This window comes from Saccopteryx bilineata, chromosome 7 (genome assembly GCF_036850765.1).
Source record: "Saccopteryx bilineata isolate mSacBil1 chromosome 7, mSacBil1_pri_phased_curated, whole genome shotgun sequence".
NCBI classification, from domain to species: Eukaryota; Metazoa; Chordata; class Mammalia; order Chiroptera; family Emballonuridae; genus Saccopteryx; species Saccopteryx bilineata.
The window spans coordinates 100,983,139-101,003,235 of record NC_089496.1 but is presented as its reverse complement, the minus strand read 5'-3'; the positions used below and the strand labels follow the sequence as shown (position 1 = coordinate 101,003,235).

The 20,097-nt window shown below is 47.1% G+C and overlaps 1 protein-coding gene across 18 annotated transcripts in view; it reads left to right on the top strand.

Moving 5' to 3' along the window:
• ABLIM1 (actin binding LIM protein 1) overlaps positions 1–20,097 on the top strand; it is a 279,086-nt gene that overhangs the window by 100,261 nt on the left and 158,728 nt on the right. Inside the window, exon 1 of one of the 18 annotated variants that reach the window (XM_066238276.1) lies at positions 13,098–13,755. The exons of the other annotated variants lie outside the window; for them this stretch is intronic. Coding sequence (XP_066094373.1) covers positions 13,740–13,755 — 16 coding nt within the window. The 5' untranslated portion in view covers positions 13,098–13,739. Of the gene's footprint in view, positions 1–13,097; positions 13,756–20,097 lie in introns of those variants that run through there. 18 annotated transcript variants of the gene reach the window in all.

Below are 20,097 nucleotides of genomic sequence, written 5' to 3'. Positions count from 1 at the left end.
GAGATGTGTGACCTGAACATGTTACTGAGCTTCAGTTTTATCACAGGTCGAATGTGGCGAACACTACCTACGTTGTGGTAACATTATGAGGACTGGAAGGAAGTGGAAGTGCAGAAGAAGAAACTCTGTGAGCGCTTAGTAGGTTTGTGAGGAATAGTTCCCTCTTTCCCGCCGCTCCTTCCCACCGCACATGTGTGAGGAGTGAACTGAGTGGTTAAGTAATAAATACACATTAGTTTTGCAGGAAGGAAAGGACACGTGGCCCTGGCATAAGGAGGGAAGAGAAAGTAGGGACTGGAGCTGGGAAACAGGTAAGAGCCACCCAAAATAGGAGCAAGGAAAATAGCTCCATGATGTGACCACAGAAAGAAAGAAAAAAATAGGAGACATGTTTCACCTGGCTGACTCTGCCTGGTCCAGCCTTATTTTGTTTCTTTGGATTTTGTTTTAGTTTTTTTTAAATTTATTTATTGTTTTAGGCGCAGGGATATGGACAAGTAACTATTTTCACAGGAAATGTTCTCATCTAATTTACTTCCTTGATTAGCTATATATGCAGAAATACCCTACTAGGTTTAATTCTATATAGTTAAAAGCTAATCTTTAGAGTCAGAGGGTAAGGCCGGTGAAGGCTGTTGTCCGGCATTGTTTTTACTCTGACTTTGAAGAAGGTGATTCTTAGGAAGAGTGGCTTACCTTGGCCGAATGCCCTGATTTAGCATCACTTAATCCTAGTGATTCCACGGTATGACCCAGTGCTCCCCATGCTAGACGCCTGGTAACTTCATGCACGGCCCGGATTCTGGAGGGCTCCAGGGTACAGGAGGCGGGCTGCCTGGGGAAGGTGGGCCAGCCGTGTGCTGGTCGCTGAGCCGCGAAGAGAGCGGGAGAGCCGTGGTCCCTTCCAGAGGCTCCAACCCAGCGTGCGTTCGAGAAACCCGGCATGCAATCAGAATGCACAGGCCCTTAGGATCTAAGGATTTCAGAACTCTAGATGGCTTAGCAGGGGTCGGGAACCTATGGCTCGTGAGCCAGATGTGGCTCTTTAGATGGCTGCATCTGGCTTGCCGACAAATCTTTAAGAAAAAAAATAATAATGTTAAAAATATAAAACATTCTCATGTATTACAATCCATTCATTTTTCTACCACTCATGTTCATGGTTGCAGGTGGCTAGAGCCAATCACAGCTGTCCTCCGGGACAACACCAAGTTTTTATTGGATAATGCATAATGTACACGGGTCGTTGTATGACTCTCATGGAATTACATTTTAAAATATGTGGCGTTTATGGTTCTCTCAGCCAAAAAGGTTCCTGACCCCTGGCTTATGGGGTGTATTCGCATCCGAGGTGCTTCTTCAAGATAGAAATGGAAGTTTGATATCAGCCCCACCGCACAGGAAGTTGGAGAACAATTCTCCCAGACCCCATCATGTGAATTAGAGATGGGAGCAGAAGAGGAACTAGCCTTCTTCGTTCCTGTCGTATGTGCAGAAGAGCAGCAGCCTCAGGCTTATGAGAAATGTCTTCAGTTCTGTGTGAGGTTGATTGAGCTCAGGTGTAACGCTCAGGCCTCCCTAACCGCACACAGCACCTGTCCACGCCCCTCTCTGCCTGCTTCCCTCTGTCCGTCTGCTGGTCCCTCCCTCCGTCTGCAGGTCCCTCCTCTGTCTGCAGGTCCCTCCTTGGGGGGGAGGGAGTAAGATCTTAGTGGCAAGACAATGTCTTAATGATCTTTGTTTTTCCAGTGTAAATGCAGCACTTGGTAAATCAAAGTACTTCCTACTGTTTCAAAATTAGATGTAATTCACATGCCAGAAAAATATACCATTTTAACATGTACATTCTATGTTTGTTTGTTTTTTTTGTGTATTGACAAAGTTGTGCGGCCATCACCACTCTGTAATTCTAGAGCAGTTTATCACCCCCCAAAGCAGCCCTGTATCCCTTAGCAGTCACTGCCTAGCGCCTGGCCACTGCTGTTCTACTTTCTGTCTCCGAGGACTGGCCTGTTCTGGACATTTCATATAATTGGAGTCGCACAACCTTGGCCTTTCGTGTCTGGCTTCTTTCACGTTGCATAATGTTTTCATGGCTCATCAATGTTATAGCATGCATTGCTACTTCATCCCTCTTCATGGCTGAATAATATCCCATTTTATGGATGTACCACATTTTGTGTTTCTGTTCATCTGCGGACGGATATTCGGGTTGTTTCTGCGTTGGGGGGTATTATGAATGATGCCGCTAGGAACACTGTGTGGCCATGTTTTCAATTCTCTTGGCTATATCACTAGGAGTGGGATTGCTGGGTTCTCTGGTAACCCTGTTTAACTTTTAAGGACCTTAAAAATCACTTCCCCAGTGACTGCATTGTTCTGCATTAAAACTGCACTTACTGCAACTTTAAACGAAGTCAAAGCTATTCCCCAAAAGTGAAATAACTGTTTTGCACTAAAATGAAAAATCTCATGTGTACATTCATGTCTGTTTCACATTCTGTATCTTAGTCTTATATCCCTACAATGTAAAGGTCTGCAGATATATTAGGTAAAGGAAGGTAGGACCTTTACTGACACATTAGGTGGCTGTTTCTTTATTTGTACTGCAGGTGCCTTACTATAGCCCCCAAGTTGTGTTTGGTTGCTGTTTAGAGATCTTTTCTCACCCAAGTTCTGTAGCCATGGATAGCTACTGAAATGAATCAGTGGACCTCAGAGATGTTCTGACTCACGGCGCCCGGAAAAATCAGCCCATAAAGGTTTGCCATGTAGCTTGGTGGAGAGGGACAGTTCTCATGACATAAAATGGGCCCCTATAGAATAAAGATGGGCTGGGGAAGAAAGGTCAAATAATTGGGGCCACTGCCAGCGCCCGGCTTTCTCCCTTGCTGTCCATCATGACCCAGATCGATTTGTAAGGTCATTTTTGACATCACTGGAATATTTTGGGCTGTTTAACTTTTGCTCTCCTTGCAGAACAGACCCGGTTCCCTGGCATATCACCCTTTCCCCTGAAGTGCTAGCATGTGATTCTAGTGTGTGGCTGGATGTGTTCCCCTGTTATCTTTTCCTCAGGCCAGACTTGTCCCCAAAGGGCACAGTCAAACTCTATAATCACTCAGCTCTACTGGAGGGACGTGGACTGCTTAATAAATAAATGCAGAATCAAATTGTTGAGGTCATCAGTTCTAACAGTATCCCTGGTGGAAAGACAATGTGCTATTATTTTGTTTAGTAATACTTCAACTGAACTTGATCTAGCCCAGGGGTTGGCAAACTCATTAGTCAACAGAGCCAAATATCAACAGTACAAGGATTGAAATTTCTTTTTTGAGAGACAAATTTTTAAACTTAAACTATATAGGTAGGTACATTCCTTATCAAGGTAGCGCCTACACATGGTGTTTTGTGGAAGAGCCACACTCAAGGGGCCAAAGAGCCGCATGTGGCTTGCGAGCCACAGTTTGCCGACCAGGGATCTAGCCTAGATCATGGTTCAAGGGGTCTATTTTAAGAGTTTAAGGGGGGGCGACAAGCAGCTAATTCAAACATATTTCTTGGTTAGTTTCTTTATATATTGATAGATCTCAGGAATGGTCTAGTTTACTTTCTACCTGTAGCAGTTGGTGAAAAAATATTGAACCCTCCTGCCTTTCTGGAATCCTTACTGTATTTGAGGAGGTCCACATTCTACTTGAAGCTTTCCTCTCTCTCATTTGTTAAGCAAAAAGCATTCCTTCTCTCAAAGCTTTCTGGCAGTTTCTTGGTGACTCTGGTTCCAGGCCCTTCTACCTCTTTTCAGAGTTGTTTATGTACTTGTGCTATTTGTCCTACTAGACTGTAAACTCACTGAGGGCTTAACCCAGGCATCTTTGCTCGATATACCACTGTCTGTCCTCTGGATGTGAAGCTCTATGTGTTGTAGATGCTCAGTCAGTATTTGTTAGCAGTAATTTATTTCTCTTTATTCTTCCCTGATTTTTGCCCACTTTGCTTTCAATTGTGTGAGGCATAGCTTAATACTGTTTTTGTGACTTAGTTGTTTTTTCTGCTTGCAAATTCAGTAGCCACCAAAGCATATTGGTATATGCTCAGTGCTCTTAGTATATTTAATTCAGGAAGGGAAAAACATATTGTGTAATCCAGACCCAAAACCAAGAATTATTTAAGGTCTAAATATTTTCCTTCCTGTCTTCTCTCTACTTCCCTCAAACCCCAGCAAATCCAGTACACATGCAGAGTGTTTTCCATCTTGCTGGGGAACGGTGAGAAGGGAGGAAGTGAGGAAGAGAATAAAGCCACTGTCTATACCTCTTTCAGACATATACCCAACTTGGCATATGGCATAGAATACCAGCACAATCTTTGGTTAAATTACAGCAACGTGTAGCTATTTAAAAATTTTTCATGAGGGCCCATGTATATATGTAAATACAATAGAATATTATAGAATGACTCGTTTCTGTAGAGCCTGATAAATGTCCTGAATTGCATCCTTTCCCCTAAAGTATAACTGCAGTGTTAAAGGACATTTGGAGGCATATTTGTCTGTGAGGCATTTGCTAGTTCTGACTCCTGTGACCCGAGTTCATCCAAGTCGACTCATTTACATATTTTAAAGGAGGAAGCACTTTAGCACAGTGAGTGTGCCTGCCAATTCTATTGTGTTTGTACAATAAAATGATCCAATTAATTATTGATTCTCCAGAAGAAAATAATATATTCTGTCTGATGAACATATGTGGTCTCTTCAGAACCTGTTTTAGCAATATCAAGTAGAGGACTAGTTGAAAGTGATCAGTGGGTTGAGATAAATTTTTCTTCTTCTTAAGCATAAAAGTATAGATAACTGAGACTCTCTTTTGTGTTGAATTCCCCCCCCCTCCAAAAAGTAGTCCTTGAGACAAGGATTCAAGGACATGTCATTTATTTGATCCCAGAAAACACTGATAGGGGAATGAAGCTAATAAAAGGTGAATTATCAAACTAGTTACCAGTGTGGGCAGCCAAAGCTCAAGTGATTAGGAACTCTGAGAGATAGGTAGACTCTACAGTGTAGAGCATAGTTCAGGGAGAGAGCCAAGGCACAGAGAAGCTGGGCTGTTCTATCTACCACCTCCCCATCTGCCATTGGTTGAAACCGGCTTCCAGGTGCATTAAGTCACTCCCCGTGATGTTTGTGATCACCAGGCTTGACTTGTAGAGGTCAATGCCAAGGAGATCTGAATAATCAAAGAGGGAGGGATGTATATACAGCACACAACAGCACAGAGAGCTCTAGGAACCCAGGAAATGTTGCACAGCCAGGCCTCAGGCAGCACCAAATTCCAGGTTGCTCTGGGACCATCAGTTCAGTTTTGGGGAATGTCCTATTGTCCTCCACTCTGGTGGGCTTCCTTGATACACTGCCCCTTGGCACTGTGGGATCTGCATGTCTCTAAAAGGCTGTCCCTAGCCCAGCCTTACTTGATCTTTTAATACACATGAGTACCAGCCACTGACTGGGACTTTGCTATATGTCTCTGAGTTTGGATTTCCAGACATGCAAACCTAATAGGCCAGCCCGCCTTTTCTAAGACAGGCTATAAATGATAAGTGCTTGGCACTCTGATGTGTGGCTCCCCCCACTCCCCCGTGTCTACTCACAATTCACTCAGCCACAGCCAAGGCGAGAAGTGGTGTGGCTCAGTGCCTACTCAGAAGAGGGGCGGATGGGTTCAGGAGAAGAATGCTTGGGACGAGGTGCCTGCAAGGCACACCATGACACCTGGGCACGACTCTCTGTTGAGAAACAAAAGTCTTATCATGATGAATTCCATGGCAATTTCATGAATATGTAGGCTAAATAACTAGAACGATAAATAAACCCCTCTGTGGCTATCCTCAGGAGCCGGGTATCATTTTTTTTTTCCATACAGCAACCTCTCTGGAGTAAAGATGCTATGGAAATTCTAACTATAAATAAATTAGCGACAATTTTGACTCTTGCACTAAGTATCTGTATCTAATCAATACAAAGGTAAAGGTATGTCATCTCCCTTTTCTTTCTTTCTTTCTTTATTCATTTTAGAGAGGAGAGGGAGAGGGAGAGACAGAGAGAGAGAGAGAGAGAGAGAGAGAGAGAGAGGAGAGACAGAGAGAGAGAAGGGTGGGAGGAGCTGAAAGCATCAACTCCCATATGTGCCTTGACCAGGCAAGCCCAGGGTTTCGAACTGGCAACCTCAGCGTTTCCAGGTTGACGCTTTATCCACTGCGCCACCATAGGTCAGGCTCATCTCCCTTTTCTTAAACTAAAGAAACGCTAAAGAGACATTTGCCTTGTGATAGATACCCCTCGCCTTCACGAGCCCTGGAAATAGGAGGAGAAGTGTGAGCGCAGTATCACCTCTAAGCAAGGATGCGATTGGGGGATGTGATTGAGACCTTGGATGAGATGTTTAGAACAAGGACCCTGGACAGTCTGGTGCAAACCCCTCTTCCTGTTGTGAAAACAGGGACTGTTGTACTCTGCTACCCACCTCCTGATTTCTGTTGGTATAACACTGTCTCTTGTTTTTTACTTTCTTTGTTCCGAACATTGCCGTTCTCTCCTCTCACTGTAATGCTGTCATTGAGGTATGTGTTTCGTGTTTAATGTTTTAAATTAGTAACATAAACTTCACCTTGCGTGTTTACACTGAGCCAGGCCCATTGTAAGTGAAAATATAAAATTATTTAACTCACATGCAGAATCACCGAAAGGACACAGTTGACATTTTGTAGATCGCAGGTGCATGTGTGTTTCATTCTCCCCAGAAGAGCGGGGATGCTGCACACAACTACACAACTGGTTTTCTACACCTGCCACATGCTACCAATACTCTGCCTTAGGCTCACAGATGAGGAAGGAAGGACCGAAAGGAACGGGGACCTGGATTGTCCTGTCGTTTCCTTTCCTCGGTGTCATCGCCGCCGGTGTAAGAGGCTGGCGGACACAGGAAGGAACAGGGGTAAGAAAAGATATTAACCTCCTCAGTTGTTTGTATTTCCTAGAACACCGTTGTGTTCTTTTGTGCATTCGAAGCAAACATTCTGGCTTGCATGGGAACTGACCTCCCATCACCCGTTTAGTCAGTCATGGATGGAAAACGCTGACCTCTGAGTTTCCCCGAATTCCCATGCATCGTGGGCCTGCTGGAATTCAGAGCCCATGGGGCATTTCAAACGCTGTATTTAAATGGGAAGCAGGAGCGACACAGAGCAGGACATGCTGCATGTATGTTGTCTGCTCATGTGCCTGCTCCATTGTTCAATGGGCCTTCACTTACAAAACGCACATTGAAAGATAAAATTATTTCTAATTTGGATATGCCAGCAGCAAAGCATTAAACCAAATGGAGGGCCCTCCGGGCACAGGGCCCTATGCATCTACACAGGTTGCATGTCCCTGAACTGGGGGAAGTCACTGAGGCGTGTGTGGGGTGACAATGACACCTTCCTGTGGATACAGATGCAGTAATGGCTGTGCACTTTGCACGCTTATCTTGGCCTGCCCCTCAGATGATGGCTGAGATGTCCAAGGAGAAAGAGAGAGATGTTACTTTCTGGAAGAGTGCCAGGGCCCAATTACCAGTCTGAAGCTAAATGAGGAAAGCTAGTGTAGTTTTCTTAACCTCGCAAGAATTCTGTGACCTCCCCTCCTCCCCCACAATTTTTGTATTTTAATTGTCCCTCTCTGGAAACCAGAGGAATGGTTCTCCTTGAGAATGATGAGTCACAATTGGTCATTGACTTCCATCTTCAAAGCCAGTCTTTGTGGTCCTGGGCACAGCGTCTTCTCCTGCCCAGCCAACAAGGAGTCCAGTAGGCCAAGATGATGCTATTCACCTGGCAGGTCCTCTTAGAAGAAGCCCAAGAACTCATGAAGGCTAAGGAATCAGGAGCGGTTGTCCAGGACACTGTGGGAAAGTTTCCAATGGGCCAGATCCTTCGAGAGAAGCCAAGGGAGTCGATGTACGGAGTGCATCTTGACTCAAAAAGCGTGTGTGTTTGTGTTTGGGAAAAGGAAGGGGAGGCTTTTTCACAACCTCTGTAGAAAAGAAAGTCCAACAATGCAAGACTAGGCTCTGTGGTTTTAAATTCTAACAAATCTGGCCCTTTCCTCATGTGTAAGGTGTAATGATATTACCTCACCCAGTCGCTATAAGGATCAAATGAGGGGATAAATGCAGAGACTAGCCTGGTGGTTGACACATAATAGGCCCTCTGTAAATGATGACAAAGGTTAGTAAAGGGACCACATGAAATGACCCCATGATTCAGTTCCTTTCAGCTTGCTTCCTCTCTCAGGTGACTTACTGGTTTGCATCTTAGCTAATACTTTTAGCCAGTCACTAAATCGATTTATATATGAGACTGAATATATTTTTTATTTGTCTAAAAGTTCAGATTTTCAAATCAATCTATTTAACAGTAAAAATAAATGCTTGCCCAATGTTCTGACGTACTGTGGTAAGCTGGTGGCATGAATTCCTTATTATTCATCAAATGCTGCCTTCCCACCTTGCGCCTCTCACTGTGTGACACAGATATTCACGTGTGGTCCCTTCCTTCAAAGAGCCCACAATCGATTACAAACAGATATGCAAACCCTTCATTGCCGCATCTTCTCTTTTGATAGGTTAGCCTTTATTAACTCTTGGACTCTTTAAGACAGGTGAATGGCATCTTAATCTTGGCCTATTAGCTGGACAGAGCACTAGTGACATTTAAGTACCAGAAAGACAGGTAGGTGTGTTGTTAGGGAAGGCATTGCATTTCTAGACAATTGAAAGGGACCATTTTCTTATTCCAATAACAATATCTCTACCTCGCAAAAATCTTTAAGATTTTTAAAAGGATAATGCTCATAGTAAACTTTTGTTTAACATGGCCTTTTCCCGAAGAATTCAGAGCTATTGCTGTACTTCTGAGCTTCGCATGGACCTGAAATTAGGCTAAAATCTCTGGCACTCTCTTTACTATCAAAAGATCCTTTGAATTCTGAGTAGTAGGTGCCAGTACACGTGTAGAAAAATGGCTTGTTTTATGCTCACTATCCTTAGTGGATTACTTCTAGGGAACATTAAATAGACCTTCTTAAGTTTCTGTCCATTTTCTCAAGCTGCAAGCTATTACTCAGAAGTGGCTTCTGAGGAAGACCATGGAGGATTTCTGGATACAAATGTAAAATCATTCTACTTTAAGAACTCACAGAGAAAGAACTTTGATTCTGTGAGATTCATCTGGACAACACCCTAAGAATTTTCGGGGAAGACAGGAGTGAGTAGGATCAAGAGCGCTCAGATATTTAAGAATTTGTCTCAGACTGTAGGAAACTTTGGAACTGTCACGTCGAATAAATTTTTCTTAAGGTTGCCATGGATATCAGGATGTTTGTAAATTTCATGTTTGTTCACCTCCGGTTATGCCAGCCAGCAGTCCTTCACCCCTTCCGAAGCTGGCTGCAGCTCAGACTTCATCTCCAGAGAGTCTGAGGCGTCAGGCCTTGGGTGGGGGCGAGGTATCTACATTTAAAGCATCTGGGATGTCTGTCCCCGGAGGTCTGCAGACTGTGCTCGTGGGAGTCTGGGAAAACATGGAACCATCCTCCTTCACAGAGCCCACAGCACCACTGTAGACATAAAGCCATTACACAGAAGGGTAAACCCATCGGTCTGTGCTAAAGTGCTGTGTGTGAGATGTGCGTGGCTGTCATTTTAGTCTACTTATCAGGGAAACATTTAGATAAACTGATAAGCTTAGACACTTTCTAGGCGTCTGTTACATGTCCAGCGGTCTGTTAAAAACTGCACATGCGCACATCAGCACAACCCAGTTTGGAGAGAGGAAACAGCATGGTTGGAAATAGATCGTGGTAGACTTGGAAACATGGCCACAGTCTTTTGATCTCAACTTGGAAAGAAATTGATAGCTCAGGGTTAAGACCACGTCACCTCTAGGGTTCACCGTCCTTAGCATTGCCTTCAGAGCTCACCATGACCGACCACCCCCACCCTAGCCGAACATGAGCCTGCATCCCATGAACAGTGAACTACTGGATGCCTTCTCGCCCCGTGACCTCCACTTGGAATGACCTTTCCCCCTTCCTTGCTTGGCAGCCCTTACTTGGCCACTCTTCCCGGAAGCCTGTTCTGGCCCCCTGTTGGGCTCAGCACTGCCCTGCACCCTGTGTGTGCACCCATGTGTGCACCCCTCTGGCTCAGCACTCCTCTGTCTTGGCCTGTTCCGAATTTCCTTGACAATGTTTGTGTGTATGCGTGTCCTGTACTAGGTGGTAAGCAACTCCAGAGCAGTGCTTTCTCTCTCCTTGTGTTTAAACTGCCAACCCAGGACCTGGCACACGGTAGCTGCTCCATAAATGTCGCAGTGAGGTTGATAGATGGGAAAATCAGATAGAAAGCAAGCAAGGAACTCATTCTTGAGTCCACTTTCAGCTGAATTCTGCTAAAAAGGATATGGATGGCTTTTGTGACAGTGAGCCCAAAGGTGTGGAGGGAGGGTACCCGGACTCCTGGGGTCCTTGGCCATAGAGGGGCCCGGACCTCCTGCCCTCCAGGTGCGCGGGCAGGAGGCCATCCCTGGCTCCGCAGAAGAGAGAGCAGTGAGGATGTGGACGCAGTCAGGTGGCTTGTTTTCAGGTGGTAACATTTCTCTCCTCCTGGCATGGCTTCTAGTGAAACGACGTTCTCTTGGAGTTTTGCCAAGAATGGTCGCATGCTAACCAAGCTTTTCTCTCCAACAAAATGGCTCTGTCCTCTGGTCACTTGTAGATAGCCGTTGCTTCATTTTGTGAGTAAATGAAAGGCGGCAATGAATCGCTTGGGGGAATAAGAACAGCCAATAAAATCATGAGTTGGTGCCTGTATTGTGAAGTCTTATCTCATCTAAGTGGAATGAGATTCAGTTCTTTGGAAATCTTCTCTAGAAATAAGAATAAAGTGCCTGCCCTCTTAACACACTGTCCACCTCTCGTTGTTTTCTTAATTTATTGTGCTGCGCTTCTCGTAGCTTTCACTGCAGAGTAGAAAAATATCTGTGCTCTGCTTCCCAAAGCTCCGAATTATTCGGCCCCAGGCAAGGAGACAAAAACAGTTGGGTTTTACTCTCCCACATTCCAAAAATAACTCGCAGTAATACCCTCTTTGGCTATCTTGAAAGTGCAAAGTGGCCGCTTTTATCCTAAACTAGCAGTGTCTGCTTGTTGGGGGGACTTTAGCCACATGACTGTTATTTAGCAACTACACGCTGGTGACTCATTCACTTTGACTGCGGTACAGGAAAATTCTTTCCATGGAAAACACGGAGGGGGCGGGGATCTCTCTGAACCTCCATGTAGTATTTTCCTTTAGAAACGGCTTCTCTGAGAACGAGCCGGCAGCAGCTGTTACTCTCTTCCTGCTCGGGCTCCCAACCTGCCAGAGAGCCTTTCCAAACCGCAGGTTCCAGTCCGTAAGCCGCAAAGGTGCGCGGGGAGATTCCGAGCCATAATAAGGAACCGATTTAGTTAATAAACCTAAGTCTCAGGATTCAGAACTTCCATCTGAGTGAGTGAGAGAGAAATGGAAGTAAGGGCATGGATGGTATCTGGAACACTTCCGTGTGTTGGGTTTGGGCTCGAAATCCAAAGGCCTTTTACTGTCGGGTTCCATTAGGGAGGGAGGAAGGGAGCTCTCATCCCTTGGCTTTGAGTTGAATGGCATGAGCACCCTGGAGAGAAGGGCCTAAGTGAGGTGCTAATCTATCTATGCAGCAAAAATATAATCAAATCAATTCACCTGCTAGGCCCACAGCACCACACGGATTCCAGCTCTCCCTGGGGTTAATCTTGCTTGTCAGCATCTCCCGAAGGGCTCAGAGGGCGCTTGGGGCTGGAAGAGGTGGATCAGTGCTGTTTCAGCCCTGAGATCTGGAGGCATAAAGGGGTCGTCTCCTCCACACTCTTTCCCTGCCCATCCCTCTGGACTGGAGGTCGTGTGGCTCTCCTGCTCGGCTTGTATTTATGAATGAAGGGGAGAGAAGCTGCTTAAAAGGCTCTGCGGTGCCGCTACTCCAGCTGGCTGCTGACTTAGGAGAAAACATGACGCTTCAGGGCTGCAGTGAAGGCAGGGAGTCGTGCGGGTGAAGTATGTGTCATAGAAAAGCCGACCCAAGCGTTGGAGTGGACTTAGTCCTTCCTTACAGGCTGAGACACCCAGGCTATTAATAGTAAAGCCCTGAGTCACAGATGTAGGAATGTCACAGCTGCTTGAGAACTGTCACTGTTACCCATCATACGAACCGAACCCCCCAATAAGGGCCTGGCCCAGCCCCTCCAGCGCCATGTCGGCGATAAACCACCTTGGAGTCAAAGATGAGGCAGGTGGATGGACCTCAGTCTTCCCTTCTACCCTGGCTCTCTTAGACCCAACAGGTTACAATATTTGCAGTAAACACGGTCTCATGCTGGCTGTGAATTTTGGTTCGGAAAGATGTGTTGGCCGTCTGCTTCTCTTCGGGAGCGCTGCTGCGCCTTCTCGTCTCTTGCTCATCACATCGTCTCTGCGTGGTGAATGCGTATGACGTGTGGTGGGGACTAAACAAACGATCTGCGTGATGTGGGTTCGGGAGACCGCTGGCAGGATGGGTTGGGCGTGGGCTTCCCCGGAAGTCCTCTGCTCCCAGGAGAGGGCCCGTGGCCCCGTGGGTTAGAAATCAGTACCTTGTCAGGAGCCCTGCTGCTGGGGTCAGGCTCAGGCTGGGGAGGGGTGGCGGTGCGACTGCCTCTCACTCTGTAGCTAGGGCCCCTCCCACGCAGAGACACATCCCAGGGGGTTGTCCAGAAAACCCTAAAGAAGCATTTAGAGAAGGTGGAAGTCTGACTCCTCCCGAACTGAAGAAGTCAGAATTTTACTTTGATCTAGAATTTGATCCTGGATAAGGACTTGAATCCTGAAAACGTCCTCTTCCCTGGCTCTCTCTCATTGTCTTAGTCCCCACCCCGCTCCCGCCCCCATCCACACCCCTGTTCAGGTAAACCACCCGGGAGAGCCTCCCGTGGGGCAAATCGAATGTCATTATTTTTCATTATAATTGAGCCTCCAGGACCTTAAATGTTGAAGAAGAAGAACTAGAAGGAGCCACTAGCATCACGTTTCTACTCAGGCTAATTTTATTTATTTCGGTCCATCTGAAAGCAGCTGTTTTGAAAGCAGCAGTAATAGGAAACTAAGAAGCTAACAATTGACTAGTTTCCCCGATCGAAACAGTCCCTGGCTGTTTCGGCCCCCTCCCCCACTTCTGGTAATCATTTACCAGACCCCGGGAGGGGCCAGGGCTCGGGAGCATTTAGTCGCCCGTTTTCCCGGGGCCTCGCGGGAGGAATGCAAGGTGGTGTCAATGACCAGAGATTAGAGCAGTGGAATTCTGCATTTGTTTCAGCAGCAGCTGTAGCGAGCGCTTCGGCCCGAGGGCAGTGTCCCTGAGCAGGGCGCGGCCACCGCTCGGTGGTGGCGATCGCCGGGGCGGGCACCGGAGCTCAGCCCTCCGCGCTGGGGGCGGGATTTTAGAAGAAGCCCCGGACTTGGCGAGTGGATGCCCGCCCGGGCTTTTCCTCGCAGCCTCTGCGGTCGCGGATCTACCAGCCCCGGGCGCGCTCCCACTCCTGGACTCCATTCCTCTTTCCTCCGGTGCTGCTCTCGCCGGTGGACCCGGTTGCCATGGTGAAGGAGAAAGGTAATTATAAATATCGATCACCGTGCCTAGTTGCAGAAGTTGGCGCTGCAGGGCCCGGTGGCCACCTAATGGGCGATGATCAATGGAAAGCCGGGCAGACATGTTCTTGGTGTCAGAATCGCTGGATTGTGGAAGCCTGGCTTTCTATGGACCGAGAATTCATTTAAGAACATTTAATTTAGCCACGGGGTCTGAAATACGTCCTATTTCTGGAGTGTTTGCTCAGCTGAGCTCTGGGGTGTGTGCCTGTTTGGATTGTGTGCATTTTGAATTTTTGGTTGTGTTTTGAGACTTGCCCACCTGCCCTCCTCCGAGCTTCGGTCTCTTCCTCGCTTATCCCCACCCAAAGCAATGAGTTAGGATGTGTAATGAAAGGCTCCTGCTGTCAGGTCTGTGCTGTTTGGGACACGCCGGAGCCTGGTGAGGTCTGGCTGAAAGGAGAAGCGGGCTGTTCGGAAGGTTTCAGGCGTGCTGCTTGAATAACCTGGCGTTTCAGCTGCGTCTCCAATCAGCCCTCCAAACATCTTCTTACAGGATGTGGTACCATCCAAGGCGGCAGAGGGGCCAGATCACCTGGAGGGAGCGTGTGGGAAGGGAGAGGGCGGGGTGCTCTGCACAGGGCACAGCATTTATGCAATGGGTGTGGTCCTCACATGTGAGTGCAATCGTACAGAATTGAAATACAGTTCAAATCATTAGTGTATCCAGGAAAGCCGAAAGAACACAGCAATGCTTGACTTCAATTATCCAAGTAATATAAAATGCATCTTATGTTAAGAAACTGAAATGTTTCAAGAGAATAGAGAGGGAAACGTGAAAGCTCCTGCCCCTACCCTGTCAGCCTCCATTCCTTCCCCCTTCTCCCAGAGGCAAGATTGTTAACATGTATTTTTCTACAGGAGATAGAGGGGGAGGGAGGGAGGGAGGGAGGGAGGGAGAGAAATAGATAGATGGACAGGTATATAGACAGATAGATAGATAGATAGATAGAAGTAATAAATGATAGGTAGAAGTATAAAATGGGATTATTTTGTGATCATTTTTCTGAGACTTAAATTTTTCCTCTTAATAATATGTCTTAGGGACCTTTACCATATGGTTTATAATGTACCTTTAATTTTGCTCCTGCTAAGCTTGGTTTTATCCTGCCACATTTCTTAGCGTGGGACATAACTTTCTCCGTAAACACAGACGTCTGCTCTTTTCGGGCTGCTCGAACCATTTCAATGACTGAGCTACACCTTCCTCTTCACGCCCCTGCAGGGAACAACTTTGAGGGTAACGGGGTGAACTCAGATTAATCCTTGTTGCTGGAAACTCAGTTGGGTTTTATTTTCCTAATGGGTGGATGAAGAATAGGCTGAGGACAGCTAGCAGCACTAAGGCTGGCCCTGAGGACAAAGAGAGCATGGTTCTCTGTCCATCCTGCCTCTGTGTACCTTTCACTAACCCCTTGCTTCAGCTCTGGTCTTTCCCTGTGTAAGTCATCATCTGGTGCAATGATCTGGTGCGTATAAAGGCGCTTCTGATAATGTTTCCTCTCTTTTTGGGGTGCTTCCAGGACCCCTCGGAGTAACAAATACAGATGTGGACATTTAATAAAGGTCATTTCTACCTCCCTCCCAACTAGAACAAGCTGGTCCTGATCTCTGTTGCTAATGGCTTTGAGTTTGTGCTTCCAATAGGAGTCATTTATGAGTGGTAGGAAAGAGGACGGCAGAAGCCACTTTTTGTGCCATCCCCGTGGGGCCACAGAAACCCCAGCCTGGCTGTACCATTCGTGTATTATAGATCCGGCATCCCCAAAGAGCAACTCTTTGGAAGCCGTTGCAGACTTCTCAAATCTCTGACGGCCTGGGCTCACTTTCGCTTCACAGCTCGGTCTCCACTTTCTAACTGGAACACTTTGGACAGGCTGTCGAGAGGTCACATACTAGTATTATCTTAGCCACTGATTAAACGCTGTCCCTTTTTTATTTTGAGGTCGTCGTCAGTCCGCGCTGCTGCCTCCCAGCTCTCTGATCGCACCCGACCTCAGTCAATAGCAGAGGAAAGCTGATTTTTTTTTTTTTTTGGCAGGTACACTAGAGCTATCATAGAAGGAAATAAATTTCATCATAGCTTTTAAAGTTAGAAGGGCACAGGGGAGCATGTAGGACAGGAATTCAGCCCAGGGGTGAGAAAACGGGTGTTCCGAAAGGGTAAGCAAACTGCTCAAGGGCACGCGTGGGATAACTGGGCTCACCCTGCGTCCCAGCGAGGGTGCATATGGGTCAGTGACTGCACGTCCCAGTCTCCCGGTCCCCGGCGTGTTGACATCTGCTGGCTCCACCCCCAGGCGGTGAGCCTCCCAGGAGTAGCACCGTGTACCCATCTTTAATTCCCAGCACATAACTCAGTGTCTGCCCCATCGCAGACCCTCAGATCTCTGAAGCAGGTGGGCCTGTTCTCAGAGCAGGGGCGAGAGTCTCCTCGGTTCTGAGACCTGGTCAGGCCTCTCCGTTTCTCCTCGCTCCTTCCTCCTGGCGCTGACCCGGGTCCCCGACAAGCAGGCTCAGATCACGGCAGCCTCTGTCCTGAGCACACGGGAGGCCTGACAGGGATCCCTGCTGTGCTCACGGGTTAGAGGTGGTTTTACTCACACTGTTTCGTGGCAACATTTCCTCTCCTGGATCAAGTTTCCATGTATCGGTCTGGTTTGGGGTTGACACTAGCCGGAGAGAGCTTGCGAGCAGATCACACCTCGTCTAGGGTAGAGTGGCATTTGCTGACATACTTTGACCCTGGTCATTTTTTGCGCCCTGAAGCAGACACTTGCTCACTTCCAATTGTGGGGCTTACTGGTCTGGGGATCTGGATAAAATGGTTACTTCTCTGATGCGTTCAAGGGCGCCTTCTCCTTGCTGGCTCCTGTAACAGAGAAGCAGGAGAGATGTTTGTGGGTTTATCAGTCAATATCTGTCTTCCTGAGTACACTCCCATCAACCTAAACTCCAGGGGCCCTCTACACTCATTATAAAAGCAATTATTGTCTAGGTTACCTGTGTTCCAGTACCAGTTTTAAAAATATGCACAAAAGGGATTTATTATCTCTTTCTGTTAGAGAAAACAAGAATAAATGCTAGAGATTAGGTTATGTAAACACTCATCTGATTTAAATAATAGAGATGCTTATGGCTTATGAGCCACGGGGGAGAATAAGACTTTAACAGCAAGGGAGACATATTAAGGTAAACAGTTTTACATTTGGGCACATCATTGTTCGTTTGGTTTTTGCTTTTGTTTCCTGGAAGCTTTGTGCCACCTTGCTTTTCTGGTAGCATGGGGCCCAGTGAAACCCACTGCAGTCCACCTTGAGGAAGACGTGTGCACTCTCCACCTGATAGGTGCACGGGACACACACATGCACGCACGGCAATCTTGTGTCTCTGCAGCTTCTGAGAACAGTGCTCTACTTTGTCTCAAATGTGTCCTGCAGACTGGCACCAAAGTAATCCTCTTAGGACATTAATGTCATCATATTTCCAGCTCCAAAACCTGAGTGACAAGGGGAAAGTTCAGGGCTTCCTGCTAATTATTGAGGATCCTCCCCAAGTTCTTAAATTACCCCTTCCCCGCCCTAAGCCAGTCTTGTTTTCTTTTTAAATGTTATTTTTAAATCTGCTGGTTCTTGATACCTCTAAGTGGCAGGCTTTGAGTTGAGAGCTTCGCATGCATTGTCTCTAATCTTTAACCATCAAGCTGGTTGTATTCCTTTCTTTGAAGAGATAAGAAGAGGAGGCCTCTGGGGCCCTGGGGGCTGAGAAACTCTCCAGAGATCACTTCGCTAGAAAGTCAAAGAGCTGATTTTCTAACCGGGCCTATCTGGCTCCAGGACCCGTGCTAACTGTGCTCCTGCCCCCCTCCTGCTCCCTTCCTGTTCTTCCTGTTTGAATAACCAAGGAGGACACTTTTCCTCTCCAGCCTCAGGCCTCCTGCCCCTCTGGCCCTCCTGAGAAGTGCATGTCCTCCTTTTCTGTGCCTGTCAAAGACCTAACTCAACCTCTGCTTCCTTGTAATGCTCGTCCAAGCCCATCCCTTCTTGACATTCTTCTAGAATAACTCTGTGCTCCTAAGTCAACCGCAGAGAAATCAAACAACACTTCAGTCACCTGTGCGACTTAAGAACTCCGGCTCTCCTCAAGGGTCTGTTGACTTCATATATGGGGTGTTGCTGCTTTGAATGGGATCCCCCCCATCATCCCATTCCTCCCAGAACACACGCCCATGCCGGTGCTGCCCACTCAGGCGTGGGAACACCCTCAGGGTAATGGAAACCTATTTCTGTTTCATCCTCAGGGAAGACTGAGAAGGGCAGGTCTTTCTGTGTGGTGCTCTAGCTCCTCATGTGCCCCAGTCACATTTCAGACCCCCTCTTTAATGTGTAGTAGCCACTCCTGAATTCAGTTTTCCAACCTTGCTTCCCAGGTTCAGTTTAATGCCCCATCCCTACCCGCTTCTGGAATATTCTAGGTTCTTCATCTTTTCCTTTTTTTTTTTTTAAATTAATTTTACTAGGGTGACATTAATAAATCAGGGTATATATGTTCAAAGAAAACATGTCCAGGTTATCTTGTCAATCAATCATGTTGCTTATCCATCACCCAAAGTCAGATTGTCCTCTGTCACCTTCTATCTGAGCTTTCCAAGGAAACACCAAAGACAAGGACATTTCCTAAGTAAGGTCTAAAGAGAAGCTACTGATTAAAGGAGACGCCGTGATACTGCCAACTTCTAAGTTGTCTTGACCGGTGATGACTGGTGCCCACCACTCAGTGTGAGCTTTGCTTCTTTGGGGAGAGGGGAGCTCTAGTTTTTGTTTTCGTAATTCCACTCAAGAGCAAAATACCCAAGTCTAGATTGCTCTTACTGCTTCCTAACTGGACGTGCTACTCTCACCGGAAGTAGGGTTCTGCCCCGCTCATCCTTACTGCAGAAGGGCTGTCTGGGTGACGAGATTTCCAAGGTGAAGGGAAAGAACCTCACATAAAAAACAGTCCTGACAAATTCCCTGCCCTTTGCCCTGTACTCATTGATGTCTAAAACATGGTCATCCAGACGGACAAAAAGGGCTTCATTTCTACAGTTAAAGGGAAGGCTGAGTGTGCGAGCAAGTCTGAGAAAAGGAGCACATTGACTCAATTTCCCCAAGACTCCCAAGAGCGATTTTTGGTGAGGCGTGAACTCAAGAACGTGGAGACCGTGGGCATCTAAGCTGGAGGTACTGTCAGCCGCTCCGGACTCTGGGCAGTGGTCCTGCCTCTTACCTCTCCAGTTACCTGCTCAGGTGACCAGGAAGGAAGAAACACCCTGTGCTGCATCACAGAGACCCTCTCACCAAGAACAACAAATGGACTTCTCTGAATTCTTGCAGAAAATACCCTAAAAGGGATTCACCCTACCAAGAGGAAGGTCTTGCCCCTGATTCCCTTGGAGTAGAGGCCCCTCAGTGCCCTGGTTTTCACAGCCCCTGGGGTGGGGGGCAAGAAGGCGGGTCCTGATCCTGTCTGGCTCTCATCTGCCAAAGTCAAATGCTGAGTGTTTTCCTGAGCCAGCATCCAAGAGCCAGAGGACGTTTCAGAAAGTTCAGTGATGGGTGAGAGGTGCAGGATTTCTCCCCATTGTGGTGGTGCTGGCTCTGGGCACACCACAGCAGAACCGGCCCGCTTCCCATTTCTTTGTGTGCCGGGCTGATGGTGACTCATACCGAGAGGAATGTTGATACCAAACTGGCAGGAGCTGTGTATTCAAGGGCAAATTTTGTCAACAGTGGAGAGGATGACTCTTTGTATGCATGACCTCTTTTCTCTGAAATATTGTATCTGCGTTCACACTTGACATGATTAATGCTATTATGGTCCAGTGTGCCCTCGGGGGCACCTGGGGTGAGTTTCTGTGCCCTGTTGCAGTCAAACAGGCTGACTTGTTTGGCTACTTGGACTTAACTATGAGGAAGTGGGCTTTCTTAATACTTCCAGGGAAATTACTACCCACGATGTTGGTTCTCAAATGTTAGCAAGCCCACCAGAACTACCTGGAGGGCTTGTTCAAACATGGATTACTGACTCAGTAGGTCGGGGGAAGGAGACTGAGATTTTGCATTTCTAGCGATCCCAGGTGATGTTGATGCTTTGGGTCCAGGGACCACATTTTGACACTGTCTGCATAACCCACGGGTTCTGTGGGTAAAATGATCAGCCCTCCAAGCAGATGAGTGGGAACTTTTACATAAGCAGCCGCTCCATTCCCTTTCGCTGACCTTATCCTGCTTACAAGGCACAGATGGCAGAGAGAAGGCAAAGG